The sequence below is a fragment of the Rhinopithecus roxellana genome, chromosome 16 (genome assembly GCF_007565055.1).
Source record: "Rhinopithecus roxellana isolate Shanxi Qingling chromosome 16, ASM756505v1, whole genome shotgun sequence".
Taxonomy (NCBI): domain Eukaryota; kingdom Metazoa; phylum Chordata; class Mammalia; order Primates; family Cercopithecidae; genus Rhinopithecus; species Rhinopithecus roxellana.
Window position 1 is genome coordinate 115,994,566 of NC_044564.1, and position 20,714 is coordinate 116,015,279.

The following is a 20,714-nucleotide window of genomic DNA, read 5'->3' on the forward strand; positions in this document are numbered from 1 at the left end:
GCTTGATGCGTACTTAGCACAGGGGTGCTGTCCAGAGACTCAGTACAGAGAGGGTGGGTGGGGAGAACAGACCCTGGCAGAAGCCAGTACATGGAGGGAGCAGCCCCAGCTCTGTTGGCTTCACCAATGAAGTTGACATGGTCAGGCTCCCGGCAAAGCCCAGCACCCGTGGTAGACCTGTAGAGCAGCAGGTCATCCCCACAGTCACTGAAACATTGTTTCTGCACCAGACACTCGATGGGTCTGCATAGCAGTGACCCCAAGAATGGGACATTAATGGGAACAGAGATCCTGTTCCAAGGAGCCTCAGCCAGGATGGCAGCTGGCCCCCATGAGCAGAAATGAAATGTGCTCCCACCCCTAGGGAAACTCAGGTGTGGAGGCCGTGGGCCAGGCAAGATCCGGGAACCACACTGGGCTTGGGAAGCTTGGTGTTTTCTAAGAAGACTCAATGTCCTTTATTTCCTCTCCTTGCAGCCTTTTGATATTTGATTAAGTTAGGGTACTAGGAAGTTGGCAGAGCAAAGTGTATGACCTTTGGAGGGACTTAAAAGGCCAGGTACTAGATCCCTGTGTAATCCCCGGGAAGCCACTGCACCTCTCTGAGCCTCAGTTGTTCATGTATTAAATGATGTTATTAACGTCCGCCACAGGGCTACCGGGAGGATGAAATAAAAGTGTATTTAACGTGTTGAGTACAGTGCCTGATTCATAATAACTGGTTAATAAATGGCAACTGCTATCATTATGATTAACTTCAAATGCCAGTCAATCTCAGTTGTCCTTAAAGGAACAAAGGAGGTTTTGTGGTCCATTCTTTGGTGGGGTTTGAAGCTGGGGGGCAGGTGCAAAGGAATAAGAGAGATCCCTTTGGATAAACTCTCAAAGGGGTGTTAGCCCCCACTGGGGGGGTGGGAAGGTGCTAAGTTCCAAGGGACCTCCCCAGGGCAAATGCTGGGAACATGCCTGACCCCCCAAGTGTTTCTCCACTTAGGGCAGTACCATCCTGACACCCCCCAACCCCAGACTCAAACCAGGCCCTCACGAGCTAAGTGGGCTGAGCAGCTGGAAGCAAAGCGAAAGGCACATTTTCTCTCAAGGGAAGCTCTGCACAGCAGCAAGGAACCCTATTTACAAATAAAGGCTTTTCTTGGCTCCACTGCCCACATAGCCAAGCCCCTTTATTCCATTTCAATATGCCTAATTCCACTGAAAGTGCATTGGCAATAAACAGAATTAATCAGTCCTGGATGCCCAAGTGAGTATAGGCAGGTGTTAGCATATCCAAGGGGCCTTGGAGGGGAAAGTACAATAAACGGCAGGAATATGAAATGCTTTACTGCGGAGGGGATTGAAGATAGAAAGGACTTTACTGAAGGCAGGCATTTTATGAGCAAATAAAGCCTTTGATTGCCTGCAACTGAGAGGCAAACTAAAGTGAGTGGAAACTTCTATGGAATATTTTTTCTCTGCCTTGTTTCTGAATGGAAATCGCTTTATTGTTGCTGTTTTTAAGATCATAAAGGAATACTTGCTCCATTCAGACGTCGCCTGAGGACATAAAGAAAAAAGTGGAAATCATCCCTTATCTTACCACCTGAGATAACCACTGTTGACACTGTGGTGTGTGGCCGGCATAGATGTTTTTCTATGCATATTTTTGCATTCATATAGAATACAGATGAAATCCTGTTAGCTATGTGGTTTTGTAGCCCGTGTTTCCCACTTAGTAACAGCCCACAGACATCCTTCCACATTAATAACTGCAGATCTTGATCATCGTCTTTTCACAGCTGCACAGTCTTGGGTGAATTACATCTCCTGTGCGATCGGGCTATTTCCTCAGCAGCATCGTCAGGCATCTTCTCCCCACCTGGCTTTCCACGTTCAGCCACATAGGCCTTCGTCTGCACACTGGAACACTTCTTTCCACTTCAGGGACTTGGCATTTGCTGTTCTTTCTGCCTGGAATTCTCACTTCCTCTTTCACATAATTAGTTTTGTTCTCTTTTAAATTTCAACCGAAATGCTTCCTTCTCCAGGAAGCCTTCCCAGATATCCAAAGACCAGGGTTGGTCTTCCTGGGCATACACTCAGTTGGTTCCACGTGCGTTGCCATCTTGGTATTATCACAATTGTAACTAAATATACAGTTGTGTAATTTGTTTTTATCTTTCTTACTAGAATATAAGCTGAGGAGGTCAGAGACTGTGTCCGTCTTGCTCAGCTCAGAAGCTGCAAAGTACAGTGTTAGTTTATAGGAGTCACAAGTATATATACTCACAGACAAAACGGGAAGAGGAAAAGCAAGAGACAACCACAGACACTAGCCTATATGGAATGTCCACATCCTTCCATGCAAAAGAGGGATCTATCAGCTGGTTACTGGTTTTGGCATCTCTTTGTGAACATGAAAACTGGAGGTGAAACAGAGAGGAGTACATTCCTGGTGTCTGGGCACCCTCTTTGTGCTGGCTGCCAGGAAGCTCAGAGCCAAGTCTGTGTCCTGCCTATAGCTGGGTCTGCAGCCCCACAGAGTAGGGTGTTCTGGAATATCATTCATCGAGGCTTCATCTCTTTCCCTGTCCCCCATTTTCCTTCTCCCCAATATCCTCTACTCATTCAAAATGTTTGCTCTATGTAAAGAGAACTCTCTGCAACTTTTCAGGTCAGGAAAATGTACAGATCTAGGGAAGTCCTCAGAGATCACCTCGCCCAAGTGTTCAAGCAGGGAGACTGAGGCCCAGGGAGGGGAAGGACATGCCCACCTTCACACAGCTGGTCAGTGGAGGCCCCGGGGCTCCTGTCCTTCCCTGCACAAGGCAACCCCAGGCTCTGTCAGGTCTTGGTTTAAATAACAGCTCTGATAACAGAAAGAATTTGATCTTGGGCAACTCAGTTTAAGTCTATAAGTCTTGGTTTCTTCAGCTGTAAACTGAGGACTGAGAGGCACTATACCATAGTAGTTAAGAACATGGACTTGGAGTTTACTGGCGTGAGTTAAAATCTCAGCTCTAGCACTTAGCTGGGTGGCCTTGGACAAGTTGCTTAACATTGCTCCTAAATCTATTATCTATAAATTGGCAAGAAGAACATTCTTTTTTAAAATATATCATTGCAAAAATTATGTGATAATGAATAAGAAGTATTCAGCGCAGTATGTGACATAGCAACTTCTCAATGAAAGGGTAACACGATAATAAAAGACGCCACCCACCAGTAATCAGAGAGAGAGGGCGAGATGCTCAGTGCTCTTAGGCCAAGACCTAACATGTTGTCTCTCTGGAATGCTCCCTCTCTCCCTTTCTCTTAACGTGGTTTTAATCAAAGGGTACTCACCGCTAACAAAGTATGTAAACTGTTCATACATTTATGTCACCAAGGACACTATGGCACCACACAACATCCTCTCAAGGACAGACCAGAGGAAAACTGTTCTGAGGCCTCAGAAGGAAGAATAACTAGGTTTTTCAAACACAGCTGGTCTGTTTTCCTCTTACAGACACCACTGACCTGCTTCACTCTCTGTGTTGGCTGCCAGGAAGCTCAGAGCCAAGTCTGTGTCCTGACTGTAGCTGGGTCTGAAGCCCCATGCAGCAGGTATTCTGGGGAATCACTCATCCCGCTTCATCTCTTTTCCTCTGGCCCCATTTTCCTTCTCCCGAGTATCCTCCACTTATTCAAAATCTTTACTCTGTGTTCAGAAACTGCCGCTAATCTTTAAGTTTTTGGGGAAAATAAATGGCAGTTAAACTTCATAAAGACTAAAAGCAATGTGGTATGCTGGATTAGATTGGATCCTGGAACAGAAAAAAGACATGAGTGGAGACACTGTGAATAAAGCCTGTAGTTTGTTTAACAATATCGTACAGATGTTAGTTTCTCGGTCTTGACAAATAAACCACAGCTATACATGATGTGAACATTAGAGGAAGCTGGGTGAAGGATAAACAGGAACTCTCGGCAACTTTTCACTAAGTCTAAAATTATTCCAACATAAATTTGTTAAACAAAAATTCTATACAGAATATTATCAGATTATTTCCCCCTGGAGTCCTAACAAAGCATCACTCCTACCTGCTAAAAGCAAAGCAAGCACCTAGATCCAACACGTTTCACAATCAACTAGACCTGGCCGACACTGTGGAACATCTCCTACCTATCTGGCTGGCACAGGTCTAGAACCAGACTCCTCATTCCTGGATGGGAATCCTGGCTTTCCCTCTCATAGGCTGTGCAACTCTCCGAGTCTCACCTACTGAGCCTGTAAAATGGTGCTCACCAAAGGGTAAATGTTTGAGGGGATGGATACCCCATTCTCCAAAATGTGATTATTACACACTCATGCCTGTATCTAAACATCTCATGTATCCCACAAATGTACACACCTACTATGTACCCGCAAAAATAAAAAATAAAATGGTGCTCACAACAGAACCTACTTTCACGGGAGTATCAAGAGGTTCAACAAGTTAACGACGTAAGGCACTTGGAAGAGCACCTGGGAAAGATGATACGTGCTCCATGTAAATTACCATGTCTATAACAGTGATGATAACGATGTTTGTCTGAGTCAATCAGGGCTGCTATAGCAAAGTACCATAGACCGGGTGGCTTACAAGCAACAGGAATTTACATCTCACAGTTTTGGAGGTTGGAGTCCAAGATCAAGACGCCAGCAGGTTTGGTGTCCGGTGAGGGCTCACTTCCTGGTTCACAGACTGTGCCTTCTTGCTGTATCCTTACATGGTGGAAGGGGCGAAGCAGCTCTTGGAGCCTCCTTTATAAGGCACTAATCCCATTCATGGGGCTCCGCCCTCATGATCTAATCACCTCCCAAAGGCCCCACCTCCCAATACTATCAGCTTGTGGGTAAGGATTTCAATGCATGAACTTTGGAGGAACACAATCTATGGCAATGTTTACTATAACAATTAATAAGAATTCCCCATTTGAGCTTGCAATAACCCTGAGAAAGGAATGTTACCTATTATTATTATATAGTAAAGGGAAGCAAGGTTAAACAAGTTAATGATGTAAAGCACCCGGAAGAGTAACTGGGAAAGGGGAGACAAGGTAGATGTTAATGATTATGTCCACGATGATGATGATGAAGATGATGATGATGATGATGTCTGTCTGTCCCTTTGGGCTGCTATAACAAAGTACCATAGACTGGGTAGTTTATAAACAACAGAAATTTATGTCTCTCAGTTTTGGAGGCTGGGAAGTCACAGATCAAGATGCCAGCAGGTTCAGTGTCTGGTGAGGGCTTACTTAGTATTATTATACAGGAAAGGGAAGCCCAGACAGGTGAAGGGACTCTCCAGGGTCACACAGCTATGTAAGCAAAAGCAACAAAACTGGGACTTGAACCCAGTCTTCCCTACTGCAAACCCAGAGCTGTTCCCACAATGCCTATTTCCTAAGAGAACCTGACGGACATATCGTCTCTGTACTCTAGCCTGTCTGCCATGATGTGACTTGGTGGCCACATATGACCTTTTCTTCTTGTCTGTGTGGAAAATGAAATCTCCTGATACCAGGGCACGCAAGGAAGGCCCTTTGTTACAAAGACACAACCTCATCATGTGCTTCATTTCCCTGGCTTTGCACACAGACTAGGCATCCATCTAGTCAGTCACCAACAGTCAGACACGTGTGGTCCTTTGGCCAGCTACTCCCATCCTTCCCCTTTACCCATCCCTCTCTCTCACACTCCCCATGGCCTGGCTCAAAGGCCACCTGTGCCATGGTCACCACTCCACATCGCTGCTGCTGCTGTGGCATCCCTGGCATCAGGATTTAGCCCAAACACATGGTACTCTTTAATTTGGTGATTAGTCTCCTGGGTCCTGCGTTCTGAGCAGAGTCTTGTCTCTCTGAGCGAGTTCCCAGGCTGCCCTGCAGGGTGCTAAGTGAGGGCTTTGAAATTCAGACGGCCTAAGTTCAAAGTCTGCTCTGCAACCCACCAGTTGTGTGACCTTGGACAGGTCAGCTTAACCTCTGTATGTCTCAGTTTCCCCAACTGGAAAATGTGGGTAGTAATACCCTACCCCTCAGGGTAGGGTGAGGAGTCAACTAGATGTCATGTGTAAAGTGGATCGCAGACACTGGGCACACAGTTCACCCTCTTTAAAATGGGAGCTAGTAATATCATTTTGAAAACTGCTGGTTGTCCGGATTGAACGCCAGGCCTGAAGCTGCCCAGGGCCACCCCCAAACCAGCCCATCACTTTCTCTCCTCTTCCCTCTCCACATGTCCTAACAAACCCTGAAGTCAGGGCCATCACAGGCCATCAGCAGTGTTTGCAAAACAGCAGTACAACAAGTTCGGGCTGGCCTGCTGCTCACACCGCGCAGGCAGCCACCCTGCTGCTGCTGTGAGCTGTGAATTTAGAGGTACAGCAGCCACGGAGGGCTCCCCAGCTGGGACCAGTCCTCAAGGTGGGGTGCTGATTGCTCTGCTGGGGATCTATTTAAAATAAAATCAGCAGCAAACAGCTCCATGCACAGAGCTTTCCCTCCCTCAGGCCCTCCCCTCACCTTGAGCCCGCTGCCTTCTGCTTCAGAGCCTGGGTCCACGCCAGTGATGTAAATGCCAAGGCCGTACTCAGCTCCCCCACGGATCGTGAGGCCCAGGGACCGGCCGTCCCCCAGCACCAGGTTCACCTGTCAGAGGGAGAGGAGAACATTAGAGGGACTGGGGGACCCATACCTTCAGGCTGCAGAGCCCCCTCTCGTACTCTGAAGAGCACATCTTATCCGGCTGGCAAGGAGGCCCAGGCCAAGGCCTGGAACATAACCTAGAACATTCTAGTTCCTGCCCCAGCTCTGCCTCTGACTTGATGGGTGACCTTGAGGAAGCCCCTCACTCGCTCTTGGTCACAGTTCCAAGTGCAGTGGGGGGAAGGTGCTGAGAGAGGTGGCCTCCGGGATCCCTTCAGGGCCAACACCCGAGACTACTTAGACATTTCCCTCATGTTCTTCACGCCACAGTGGCCATGTTCACCTGAGGCTTTAGTTAGGGGTGACTGTTCGCGCCCCGGGGTCTCAATTAGGCTCCATCTTCCCTCCTTAGGATCAAGGTTCAGGCCAGGCTCAGGGCAGCCACCACCCTGCTTCCCCAGAGGTCTCCTGTCACCCCAGGGGTCTCTTGTCACTCCAGGGGTCTCCTGTCACCTCAAGGGTCTCCCGTCACCTCAGGGGTCTCCCACCTCCCCAGGGGTCTCTCATCACCTCAGGGGTCTCCTGTCACCTCAGGGGTCTCCCATCACCTCAGGGGTCTCCTGTCACCTCAGGGGTCTCCTGCCTCCCCAGGGGTCTCCTGTCACCTCAGGGGTCTCCTGTCACCTTAGGAGTCTCCTATTTCTCCTGGGGTCTCCTGCCTCCCCAGGGGTCTCCTGTCACCTCAGGTGTCTCCTGTCACCTCAGGAGTCTCCTATTTCTCCTGGGGTCTCCTGCCTCCCCAGGGGTCTCCTGTCATCCAGGGGGTCTATTTCTCCCGACGTCTGCTGTCTCCCCGGGGGTCTTCTGCTCGGCCATCCATCCTGAGCGACCATGATGGTCCCTGGCTCTACATACATACGGTGCACCCACTAAATGCAGTCCCAGTGCTGGGGCTTGGAGATGAGACAGACACAGTCCTGTTCGTGAGGGGCCCGCAGTCTAGTGGTACAGTCGACAGGCCTTCACGGTACAATGTGAGCAGCGCGTGACAAAGCTGCTCAAGGGTCACATGGGTGCAGAGAAGGGGCAATGATCCTGACTAGCATGGGGGGTGCTTCCTGGAGAAAGTGGCATCTCTGATAAGATGGGAGGGTGAGCGAGAGTCAGCCAGTGGGGGAAGGGGAAATGGAACATTCCAGGGACATGGGACGGCTCATGTCAGTGCTCAGGAGAGCAAGCTCCATCCGGGAGGAAGTGAGTCGCAGTGGCCAGAGCAGGTGCTGGAGGACAGGGTGGGGCTCACGAGCACAGGCAGGGGTGGCTGTGGGCAGATTCTAGAACGGTTCCTAATCCATGAGGGAAGCTGCAGGAATGTGCAGGTTAAGTGTGTCTTGGGTATGAAAGGGGGATTCATGGAAAAGAAGGCAGGAGACCAGAATAGCTGAAACCTAGCCCAAAGAGACAAGACACACAGTGACAAGTAAGCGATCCAAAGAGAGCACAGTGTGACTGCCCACGGGACAGGGAGCGGTGGGGGACCCTTCAGGCACCAGGAAAGAGCACATTTCATTAGGGAAAGCCATCCAAACCAGATTTCTATTTTGGAAGTTATTCATCTAAGAGTTATCAAGTGTTCTGTGCCCTTTAAATGTGCTATCTCATTGAATTTTTCAACCACCTTGAGAAGAGGTGGTGAAGAAGATACTCAAGTCCCAACTTCCCAGGCAAGGGCACAGCTGTGTGACTTTGAGCAAGTTACTTAACCTCTCTGTGCCTCAGCCTCCTCACCTGAAAATGAGGATGACAATAATTTATCCGCCTGTCTTAAAAGGCTACCATGAAGAGGATCAAATTAAGAGACAAGTGAGAGCATCTGGCTACTCTCTGATCCCTAGTAGATGCTCAATAAGTATTAGCTACTGTTGGTTCTGTTGCACACATGACAAGTCCTATTAGGAAACAATCGCAGCCAACTCATGGCTAAGTCAGACCTGGGTTCTGCCCACCTCTGGAACCCCGAACTCTTTAATGTGCTGCTTCTCTCTGGGACACTATCTGGGACCACCACTTGGGAACAAAAAGTGGTGGTTTTGCTCCTATTGGCTGCCGAATGATGTCAGGAAAGAGTCCAATAGACAGTGACTCTCCAGGGTTTGGTTTCAAGATGGCAGACTCTGTGGTATGTCAGGTGGTCTATCCCATGTGGGACTGTGCCAGGGAGGCACTGCTCTGTGGGATGGGCCCAGCTGCCTTAGTCCAGAACCAGCCCTAGTTTGCTCCTCAGACAGAATGACCACATTAGTAAGGAGGGCCCTGGTGAGGCCCATAGGGCTCTGCAGGGAGCAAGCAGGAGACCCACATGCAGCCACTGGTTAGACAGAGGTTCTGGAAACAGCAGGCTCTGCAGACACTTGAGGTCAGACTTGGGAATAGTAACCCAGCCCCCATGATCTGACCTGTTCTGCCCCAGTGCAGTGCCAGCTCCAAGGCTTGAGCAGATCTGAGGGGACCTGGGTTCAAGGCCCACCCTGGTCCCTTGTCACAGGCAGCTCTGCATATTTGGGAGGCGAAACCACATGGTGATTAATGCATGTTCAGACTCCGGAGCCAGACTGCCAACTTACTAGGTGTGTGGCCCCGGCCAAGTTGTTTTCTCTCTCTGTGCCTCAGTTTCCTCATCTAGAAAATGGAGAAATCAGACAGGTTCACTTCCTTGGGCTGCTGTGAGGGATGAATGGGTTCATTTGTGTAGAGGGCATAGGGTCGTGGCTGGTACAGGGAAGCACTAGAAAACAGTGGCTGTCGTTATCCTCACGGTGGCATCTCGGCCAAGCCAGCAGGTGCGACCTGGAAAGCGTGCGTGGCCTTCCTCATGGGAGATGGTGACTCTGGGCTGCTGTGCAGGCCAGGATGACTGTGTGGACGTGAGCCAGACTGGAGTTCCATCCAAATGCTTCCGAGCCTGGAGTCTGTGCTAGGCCTTGTGCTGGGTCCCTCCAGAGGCTCAGGAGTCACCGGGTGGTAAGAGAATGCTGAGAGGAAAGAACAAGGCCACCCAGGATGGGACAGTGCACCCCCTCCAGGACCAAGACGCTCCTCCCCAGGGCAGCGAGTCCCTCCTCAAGAACTGCCCTAGGTCAAGGGAGCACCTCACCAGGGTCACACCCCTCCCTGGAGGCAGCTCTGTGGCTAGTGGCTGATGGAGGTGGGTAAAAGCCAGTCCTTGCCTCAATTCTGGACACCTCTGCAGGGCCATCCCAGCTCCAGAGCTCCCTGTGGGACCCGCTGAGACCTGTGCTGAGACGGCACTTGCAGCCCTGCCCTGTGTCCCTCGGTCCTTCGCCAGCATTGACCTTGAGCAAGTTACTTAACCTCTCTGTGCCTCAGCCTCCTCACCTGAAAATGAGGATGACAATAATTTATCCGCCTGTCTTATAAGGTTACCATGAAGAGGATCAAATTAAGAGACAAGTGAGAGCATGTGGCTACTCTCTGACCCCTAGTAGATGCTCAATAAGTATTAGCTACTGTTGGTTCTGTTGCACACATGACAAGTCCTGTTAGGAAACAGTCACAGCCACTGCAGCTACTGCTGCCACTGTAACAAATCACCACATACACAGCCTAAGAGCAACACAGATTTGTTATCTGACAGTTCGGGAGGTTGGAAGTGTAAAGTGTGCCAAAAGGACCACACTCCTCCTAGAGGCTCCAGAGGAGAACCCACTTCCTTGCCTCTTCCAGCTTCTAGGGGCCACCTGCATTCCTTGGTTCACGGCCCCATCCTCTATCTTCAAGGCTGGCAGCACGGCATCTTCCAATCAGTTGCTCTCTGCTTTTACCATCACGTCTCCCTTTCTCTGACCTCCTGATTCCATCTTACAAGGACCCTTGTGATGACACGGGGCCCACCCAGACAATCCCCCACGTCAAGACCATCACTTACTCACATCTGCAGCATACCTTTTGCTATATAAGGTTCTACTCACAAGTTCCAGAGAGGAGGAGGTAGACATCTTCAGACTTGGGGATACTCCTATAAACCTTTTTCAGGCAAATCTTGGTCTGAGAGTCTATTCCCAGCAGCCCATCCAAAGGCAGAGCTCCCCAGAAATGTGACCACTGAGCCTTAAAGGCTGGGGCAGGGTAGGGGAGCAGCCAGGGACAGAAGAGGGAAGATGCCATTCCAGAAGCAATGGCATGTGCTAAACCCGCACACAGGACAGTGCGCAGCCCCCTGGAGTCACCACACAGGTCCTGTATGGCCAGAGTGTGGCAGGACAATGGGGAAAATGGCTGAGATTCGCCTCACTGGTGAGGGTGCCACAAGCCAGGCTAAGACGCTGGGCTATGAGCAGGAGAGTGACAGGCTCCAATGTGGACTGCAGGAAGACTCCTGGAAACAGGGAACAGGAGAGGGGTGACTTTCTAGAGATCTCCCATGAGAAGTGGTGTGTCTTATGATGGTGGTGATGTAGGAGGAAGGTGGGGTTCAGATCAGGGACAGAACAGAGAGGCTGGCTGAGGACACAGTAGGCAACTCCTGCCTTGATCCCCACTCCTGCCACGCCTGGCAGAGCCCCTTCCTCCATGCTGCACCTTAAGGACTTGGAACAAGCCAGGCCGGCCTGGGGTCTACACACCCAGGATCTAGCCCAGCTCCTTGGGTGACCTGCAGTCAGTCCCCCGCCCCATCCCAGCCCACCGCCACCCCCACCCCAGGGCCCTTCCAGCTCCAGGACAAGAAGATCCCGGTAGGGAGAGAGCCGAGAGGAGCTTGGGCGTCTTTGCAGCGAAGCCCAGGAACACGCAGATGGCAGCCTGTGTCTGCAGCAGCCCACTCTGAACACTGAGGATGAAAACAAACCTCCCCACCTCTCTGCCACCTCCCCATAAATTCTTTACATCAGAATAAAATGAGCCTTCATCATGGAACTGTAATAACAGTTCTATCAAGCACAGGGTAATCTGCCTCAATCACCTGCTGAAAATTCAACCAGCATTTGGCATGAGTCGGAGTTCATCTATGGGAAAGCAAACAACGCTGTGAGAGGTGGCCTGGCCCAGTGAAAATAACACCACTGCTAATAATATTAATAGAATAATAACTCATGAAATTGGTCACTAAATGTACTGAGTGTTTCCTATGTCCCAGGCACAGAGCTCAGCACTTTGCATGCATTACCTCATTGAATGCTGATTCCTCCTCTACGGGTTTGTTGTTATCCCCACTTCCCAGATGAGGAAACTAAGGCTCAACTCTGAGGGGTGAAATGATGGGGCTGATTCACATACCCAGCCGCCTGGCCTGCCTGCAGTGCCTGGGCATTTAACCAATGCACTACACTGCCTCTCATGGGCCTGAGTTCAAGTCCTGGTTCTGCCCCTCACTCTTGGGCACCCTTGGGATAAGCCCTGTTGCTTCTCGGATCTTCAGTTGCCCAGTCTATAAAATGAGAATTGTGCAACCTACCTGGAGCCAGCACTGCCCGTGGCCAAGCCAGCAGCCCTCCCTCAAGAGGCCCTGTTCATCTGCCTGAGGCCTCCAGCCGCCTGGAGCACTCTGCCCAGACAGGATGGATCCATGTACGATCACTTCCTCGTCAGCTTGAGACCCTTTCTTTTGTCACCTTGTTAGTTAGGCCTTCCCTGCCCCTTCTCTGACACTGCCTGATGCATACATCACCCTCCCACGCCCTTTCCTTGCTTGGTTCTCCCCCATTTTATAATAGACTGTATATTGTTTCTTTTAATGCCCCTCACGGTCCCCCCACAACACACTAGAGTGTCAGCCCTTGACAATGGCCAAGGTGTTGTCTATTCTTCATCTGTTCACTGATGTATCCCCAGTATGCACAGCAGGCCCATTATAGGTACTCGGTACATATTTTGGGGGAAAAGACTAGTACCTAGTCGGCATTCAGTAACTGATGGTTGTTGCTGGAATTCATTACTACGTCCAGGCACTGTGCTCTGTGCTTACGAGCCTTGATTATTAATCCTTGAAACAGCCTCACATGACTGGCATGACCATCTTCCAATCATGGATGGGGAAGCTTAAGTGACTCATCCAAGGTTAAGTGGCTTGTCCAAGGTCACCTAGTCAGGAAGTTTGAAAAACAAGCTTCAAACCCAGTGCTGCTGAGCCCAAAGCCCCTACTCCTTGTATTCTAGGGTTGTAGCAGCCTGAGCCGAAGGGCAGGTCCCATCTTGTTTCTGTGGCTACTGGAGACATATGAGCTTGGCGGAGCGGCTGCTTCTGCTGCAGCTGGGTCTAACTGCTCACTGCAGAGTAGGGGGCCGTGGGACAGGGACACTGCAGTGGAATAAGACTTAGGAGGTTCTCAATAAAGCTCGTGGGCAAATGACCGGGAAGGGGTGAGAGGGGCATCTGAGTTCTACAAATAGCTGTTCCTGCCCGCATCATTCCCCTGAGCAGATTCCAGATGCTGACCAAGATGACTGGTGCTGTGGGGCAGGCAGGCTCTGCTGTCTCTTCTGGGGGGAGCTGAGCCAGCATTGTGGCTGTGCGAGGGCCGGACCCAAAGAGCCAGAGCCAGGGGACACTGAAGGGACCAGGCATAAGCCTGAGATGTGAGCCTCACCTGTCCCAGCCACTCTCTAGCTGTATGAGCTGGGATAATTCATGCAGGCTCTTCAGACCTCCATTTTCTTATCTGGAAAACGGGAGGAATGACACTATCTGTAAGTATTTTATAGGACTGGCCTACCAGTCAAATGATTCTACAAAACCACCGTGAAATCTGAAAACTGCAGTGAAGAGATAAACCCCTGGGAAGCTGTGCTTCCATCACTCTGGATACTGGTTCATCACCACATTAACAACCCCATCTCTTTCAGATGCAGGCCGCCTTCTGAAAGCCCATCTGTGAGTTTCTGCTGGATGCTCTGCAAGGGCCCCAGGCTGAGCCATGACACGTTCACAGTCAGAACTCAAGAACAGGTGATCAGTCCTGCAGCTCAGACTGGATCCTCAAGCCTGTAGGAGGCACGGAGGAGAAGGGAAGGCACCTGCCTCGGAGGAGGGTCTAGAAACAGCATGCTTCTTCCCTCCACCCCAAAGACTCCACGGCAACACACTCGCTCTCCCATCCTGATGCAGCCTTCTCCTCTGGGTCTTCTTTCCTTCTCTCCTGCCACCCCCAGTCCTGTAAGCTGATTCAAACCATCCTTAATTTCAAACCATTTCAAGGAAATGAGTTCACCCCACTCAACTCAGGAAAAATCTCATCCTGAATATGCACACAGGAGGGAATGCTAGCAGAGTACTGGAACCTTCCCCCAAGGTTCATTTTCCACCTTTGAAGTTCATCTTGACTAAAACAAGAAACAACATTACTGGCTCCAGAAGTTCTTTGTGTTTTTACTTCGCCACTCTCACCTCTCTTGAAAACAAGCTTTGCACACCTTCTTTTTCATGGTCTTGCTAAAGGTCTTTGGATACTTGAAATTGATTTTGCCCTTCTTCCCTCACCAGCTAAGAGAATGCCCAACAAGTCTCCGTTGTCTGCAGAAAAAAAGTGTCCCCCACCCACACACATTCCCAGCCCAGCATCTCAGCCTGTGGGAGCTAACTCCATTCTACTTCTCCAACCTTGTTTCACAGCCAAAGGAATCACTTAGGACCCGTCTTGCTCTCTCTAACCTCTGGACATTGTCACGCTGTTCCCTCTGTCTGGGTCACCCTTCCCTTCCACTGCCACATGTCCAAACCTAAAATGTTGCCTCCTCCAGGAAGCCTTCCCCGATTTCTCTGGTGTGCAGAACCTCCCTTCTCTGCACACCACAGCACTCTCCCTGTCCCTTTCAGAGGACATGTATCACATTTATACCTTATGTAATGTGCCAGAACAAGTCCTGTTCCACAAACCTGCCTCCTCACACTGGAGACGTGAAATAGGGGAATGGTTAGGAATAAGAACCTAAAAAGAGGCAGAACTGACCTTGCCCCTAAACACCACCATGTCCCTGCTATGACCTTCAGCACTGTCAGCACATTGCTAAGGCATCACATAAAGGCCCACAGTGAAGACAGATCAGGAAAAAACTCATGCTGCCTCGCACCCACGAGGACAGCTACTAACAAAACAACAGAACAACAGGTGCTGGCCAGGATGTGGAGGAAGAGGAACCCTGGTGCACTGTTGGTGGGAATGTAACATGGTGCAGACGATAGGGAAAATAGTAGGGTGGTTCCTCCAAAAATTAAAAACACAACTACCAGATGCTCCAGCAATTCCACTTTGGGGAATATATATCCAAAAAAATTAAAAGCAAGAGGCAGAACCAAGGTTTGAACCCAGGCAGCCTGGGACCCAAGGTGTTACCATCCCTGCACACTGACACTATCCTACTTAGCCCCCCATGACAAATCAGCTCTAGTTTATGAGAGCTATAGAGGCTGCGGGTTAGAACAAAATGGGAAGCCATACAGTGAGTGCTCTGCACCCTGCCCCGTTCACTTCTGAGGATTTGACAGTGATTTAAGAGTAGCCACGCCTGACTCCCTGAGCACTACATCTGTTCTTCCCTCTGCACTTTGTCTTCGGCCTCACGGGACAGGTCTCATACCACAATACAGAGAAGGACACTCCTGAAAAGGGCTATAAAACTATAACCAGCTCCAGGGGATGGCATAAGGATTTTCAGGGGTAACTTGGCTACATGTGTGATTTTTATGTCACTATTGCCCCGAGAACCCACTTTCTGAGAGGTGTACCTCCTCTGCGGAGGTTATGGTTATGAGTCCAAGACTCTGGTCGTGGCTTTTTGGACTATCAGAAGATGGGACAGGCTGCTGGAGAAAAGAGAATCAGACTCCACCAGGTACCTTACCCCCCAGGATCCAGCAGCCAGGAATCCAGAAACATCAGCCCATGCCCCTTCCCAATAAGGAAATGGGGTTTCCACACTGCATCAGGAGGAGAAGGAACATGGAGGAGGGTAGATGCACCAGTCTGGGGCTATGGAATCTGGGACAGCCTTTCTCTGGGATGGTTCAGGGTGTCTCCTGCCTCCTTCGGTATCTGGGTCCTCCCTGGAGTATGATTCATGCAGCCTCCACTTCTGCATTATTTTATTCTTGAGACAGGAGTTCACTCTATTGCTCAGGCTACAGTACAGTGGGGCAATTACAGCTCAGTGGACTCTTGTGCTCAAATGATCCTCCCATCGCGGCCTCCCAAGTAGCTGGGACCAAAGACACATGCCATCACACCCTGTTAATTTTTTTTTTTTTTAATTACTTGTAGAGACAGGGTCTCACTATGTTGCCCAGGCTGATCTCGAACTCCTGGGCTCAAGCAATCCTCCTGCCTCAGCCTCCCAAAGAGCTGGGATTACAGGTGTGAGCCACTGTGCCCAGCCCCACATTCTTATATGAGTTACTCTAAGACTCCCAGAGGCATCTTACCTAATCCCCACACTCCCATCTGCCCAATCCTTGCAGACGCTGGCCTCAGTCTTACTTCAGGGCCTTTGCACATGCTGTCCTTGCTGCTTGGGATTTTCAGTCCCCGAATGGCACACTGCAGCTCTTTCTCTCTCTCTCTAGGTCTCAGCTCAGAAGCCATCTCCTCAGAGAAGTCCTCCCTGACCGCCTCATCCAAAATAGCCCCTCCCTCCCTGGCACTCTCCTGCCCGGCTCCTGGTGTCACTTCCTCCCATCAGTTTGCACTGTCTTACTTATCTTGCTCACTGGTGCTCATTTCGGGATTATTGTCTCACTCTTCCCACCACCTCCAAACTCTAGATGCTTCCCAAGAGCAGGGCCCCAGCACCCTTGGCCACTGCTTTATTCTCGCCTCCCATAACATTGTCAGGCACCCAGGTGCTCAGCAAACACTGGGAGACTTGCTGGCTGGGTCATGGTTGCCCAGTGCTGAGCCTCAGGTTCCTCATCTGTAAAATGGGGATGGTGACACCTACCCCCAGTGTGGCTGCGAGGAGGACTCAGGAAGACACCGTGAGCACAGGGCTGGGCACACAAGGGCTCTCCATCAATGATAAGCTCCACTCACCCCATGTCCTGCACAGGAAAGGGACTGAGAAAAAGAAAACGCGAGTTCTGTGCCCAACACTATACAGCTGCCCTTGACCATGACTCAATACCACTGGCAGCATTCTCTCAAGACTGTCAGAGAACAAGTTCCCTGGTGGGGAGGGGGTACGAGCCCACCCAGCCCCGGCAATCTTGATGCAGCCCGGGCTGCTGTGGCGCATACCAACAAGCTACCTGCTGCCGCTCACCTCCAACAGAAGCTGCTGTGATCTCTGCCACGTCCTGCATATTGACGTTTGAGCAAAGAACACAAAACACATTAAATAAATGTTACAGTCTTATCGACAGGAAAAGGAGAGCTGAGAAAGAGTCTCCAGAGGGAAGGTGGTTGGCCCAGAGCCCCAAGCCATGTGGCCTCCTGGCAGTCAGTGTCAAGGTCCTACACACCAGGGAACTGCCTGCATGAGCTACGTTCTTGGTTCCAGGAGTAATCAAGGGGTGCAATGCAAACAACACCCAAAGAGAAGGGTAGGACATCAGGGACCATTTCAGCCTTCCTGTGTTTCAAGAAACAGTCCAGGTCTGGGGGAAGGGGGACTCCACACCGGACATCTATTGGTATCCCTGCCCCCTTCTGCAAGTTAGAACACCCCACAGTGCTTTGGGCAACCACCCTCTCCCACTGGCTATGGTCTTGAAAGTCTTGTCAATCAAAGTCCCCAGACATCCCTGCCAGCCCGTGAAGTACTCCCTCATTAAGAATCTTCAGGGGAAGGACACCGAGAACGGAATGGTGGACATCCCCCTCCTACAGGCTGCACCCTGAGATTCTCAGCTTCAATTCTGGGACTGCCCCTATCCTTCCAGTACAACCCTGCTCTGTAAAATGGCCAGAGCTGGTTTCTGTGACTTACGCCACACTGCACAAGATTCCCTGTGGAGCAGCAATCCTGGCCACAGTCCTGGCAGCTATGTGTGGCCATGCACCTGGGTCTAGGCCAGTGGAAAGTTTGGTCATCTTGAAATTAAAGAGACGCCTCTCTTCCCCTTTCCTGGGAGCTAGAAAGGGTACTTAAGGTGGCCCAGCTTCAACCACGAGAAGGGGCAACACCCTGGGGGATGGAAGATGGAGGGAGTCCGGGTCCCAGGATAAGTCCTGGAGCAGAACTGTCCCCCAGATGAGACTGTTCCTCTATTCTGTTACATGACAGAGAAAAAAACTCTCATTTAAATCACAGTATTCAGCCGGGCATGGTGGTGCACACCTGTAATCCCAGCTACTCAGGAGGATGAGGCATAAGAATTGCTTGAACCCTGGAGGCAGAGGTTGCATCGAGCCAAGATTGTGCGACTGCATTCCAGCCTGGGTGACAGAGTGAGACTCTGTCTCCAAGTAAATAAATAAACCAATCAATAAATAAATCCCAGTATTTGAGCGCTTTTATTGTGGCAGCTTAGCCTGTATCATAACATACACTACACAGGTCAAAAAGAAAAGCAAAGAAAAAACACCACCCTTCAGTATGGACTCTGAGGGAAGACAGAGCCTGAATAGAACCAACCTCTTCTTGCAGCCTCCAAGCAGCTTTGCTGTTCTGGGTTTGGAGGGAGAATATGGTGTCTGAGAGGCTGGCCTCCTTTCCCCACCCCACTCACCTTTTTCTCATCCCCTCCTTGCAGGAGGTGCAGGGTGCTCCTCCGGTCACCCTCCTGCTGCCTCAGGGCACCGCCGTGGGGCTGGGGCAGGCCCGAGGGCGGGGAGATGCTGCGGCCCTGCGGGTCCACCCAGGTGTAGATGTGGTTGGTGACGTAGCCCCCAGGGATGCGCCCGGCTGAGTACACAGACAGCACCAGTTTCTTGGAGCCCTTCAGAGCCTAGGGAGAGAGGGACACACAGGTTAGAGGAAGGGAGTTGCCAGGGGTGTGGAGGAACACCCTCCCCTGGTCCAGACCTTGGTTTTTCTCATGAGCCCCACGTGGAAGAAGAGGCCAGCCCCGAAGTCCCTTTCCTTCTCTAGCCCTTGATTTTGTCCTATGAAAACAAGAACATCTGTCCCACCTCTATCCTGAAGTGGTCCAAATACAATAAACATGATATATTAGGAGACCTCTGCAGAGGAGTTTGCATCGCAGGCCTGAGACTGCTATCCTCATGAAGGCTCATTTGCAAGGCCGGCCTTTGGCTGGCATCTGGGAACTTGGATTTGGGGAGTATCCCACTATTCCCTAATTGAGAAATGTGGCTCATGTGCTTAGACAGTGTGTAAACAGTGTGGTTTATGTTTAACCTGCTTTCCTCCTGGGAGTCTGGAAGTTGGGGACAAGCAGACAGGGTCTATGTCACCAGCCCCCAATAAAAACTGTGAGTGCTCTCTAATGAGCTCCCCTGATAGGCAACATTCCACACCTTTGTCACCATTCGATGCTGGAGGAATTAGTGTGTTCTGTGGAACTCACAGGGAGGGGACCCGTGGAAGCCTGTGCCTGGTCTCCTCTGGACTCTGCCCAACACACCTTTTCCCCATGCTCATTTTGCTCTGTATCCTTTGGATGTAGTAAACCCTAGCCACAGGTACAACCATAAGCTGAATCCTGTTAGCCTTTCTAGAGAATCACTGAATCCAGGTGTCATCTTGGGGACCCGATAAAATACCAAGCAAGAGGGTCGACAAATAAAAGCAATGGTAATAGCAATGCTTAACATTTATAAAGGGCTTGTATGTGTCAGCCACTCTGCGCTGCACCTGATATGCATTATCTCAGGAAATCCTAATGAACTCCAATGGGGGAGGGGAATCACAGAGGGGAAGGGGGATCTCATTTGTCAGATGAAGAAATGGAGGGAAACTGCCTGCCCACACAGTGAGTAAGAAGTTCCTTACTCAGCCGGGCATGGTGGCTCACGCCTGTGATCCCAGCACTTCGGGAGGCTGAGGCAGGCAGATCACCTGAGACCAGGAGTTCAAAACCACCCTGGCCAACATGGCAAAATCCTGTCTCTACTAAAAATACAAAAGTTAACTGGGTGTGGTGGCGGGCACCTATAATCCCAGCTACTCTGCAGGCCGAGGAAAGAGAACCGCTTGAACCCAGGAGGTGGAGGTTGCAGTGAGCCGAGATCGCACCACTGCACTCCAGCCTGGGCAACAGAGTGAGACTCCATGTCAAAAAAAAAAAAAAAATTGATTAAAAAAAAAAGAAGTTCCTTTTTTATAGCAACTAATTCTGAGTGAGGAACACCACCTTTATTGCACATTTTCCAGTCTCAGACAGAACCACCGTGAGGAGAGGTAAGCCCAAACTCCACAGCTTGGGGTGGAATCTGAGGTCTGCCATATTGCTTTACCACAAGGTGCCTACAGCTAAGATGAAGACATTGACCCAAGGAGACACTCACTAAGCACTAGGATTAATAATAAGCACAGCCTGTGTTAGGGATTGGATGTGTTTCCCTCCAGATACCCCAGGCCAAAGCCCTATCCTCAATGTGATGGTACTTTGGAGATGAGGCCTTTGGGGGTAACTGGAGTTAGATGATGCCATGATGGTGGGAACCTCACGATGGGATCAGTAGCTTTGTAGGAAGAGAGAGAGGGTTCTGGTCTCTCTTCCATGTGGGGACTCAGTGAGAAGATGGAAGTTTTCAACTCTGAAAGTGGGCCCTCACCAGAACCTGAGAACAACGATGCCCTGATCACAGACTTCTGGACTCCAGAACTGTGAGAAATTAAATGTCTATTGCTAAAGCCACCCAGTCTATGGTATTTTGTTATGGCAGCACCATCTGGCTGTTTGAATAAATGACAGAATTCACACATACTGAAATTTTATGCTGCCATTGAAATCCTATTTACAAAGGTTGTAATGCCATGGAAATGTGATATATTTTAATGTTAAGTGGGGTTAAAAGGCTATAAATCATGTCTTACAGTATGAAGTCAGTTATGTTAAGAGAAAAATCATACGGGAAAAACAAAATGAAACAAAGCTGAGAAGTAATGTGCCAAGATGCTAGCAGTGCTTC

The 20,714-nt window shown here is 50.2% G+C and overlaps 1 protein-coding gene across 3 annotated transcripts in view; it reads right to left on the bottom strand.

Annotated features, from left to right (window-relative positions):
* The window catches only part of WHRN (whirlin), a 103,723-nt gene that overhangs the window by 58,288 nt on the left and 24,721 nt on the right, over positions 1-20,714 (bottom strand). For all 3 annotated transcript variants that reach the window (XM_030920260.1, XM_010370494.2, XM_010370493.2), the window contains exons 2-3: positions 18,347-18,565; positions 6,547-6,672 (exon numbers count right to left, since the gene is read on the bottom strand). In XM_030920260.1, coding sequence (XP_030776120.1) covers positions 6,547-6,672; positions 18,347-18,565 — 345 coding nt within the window. The remainder of the gene's footprint in view (positions 1-6,546; positions 6,673-18,346; positions 18,566-20,714) is intronic.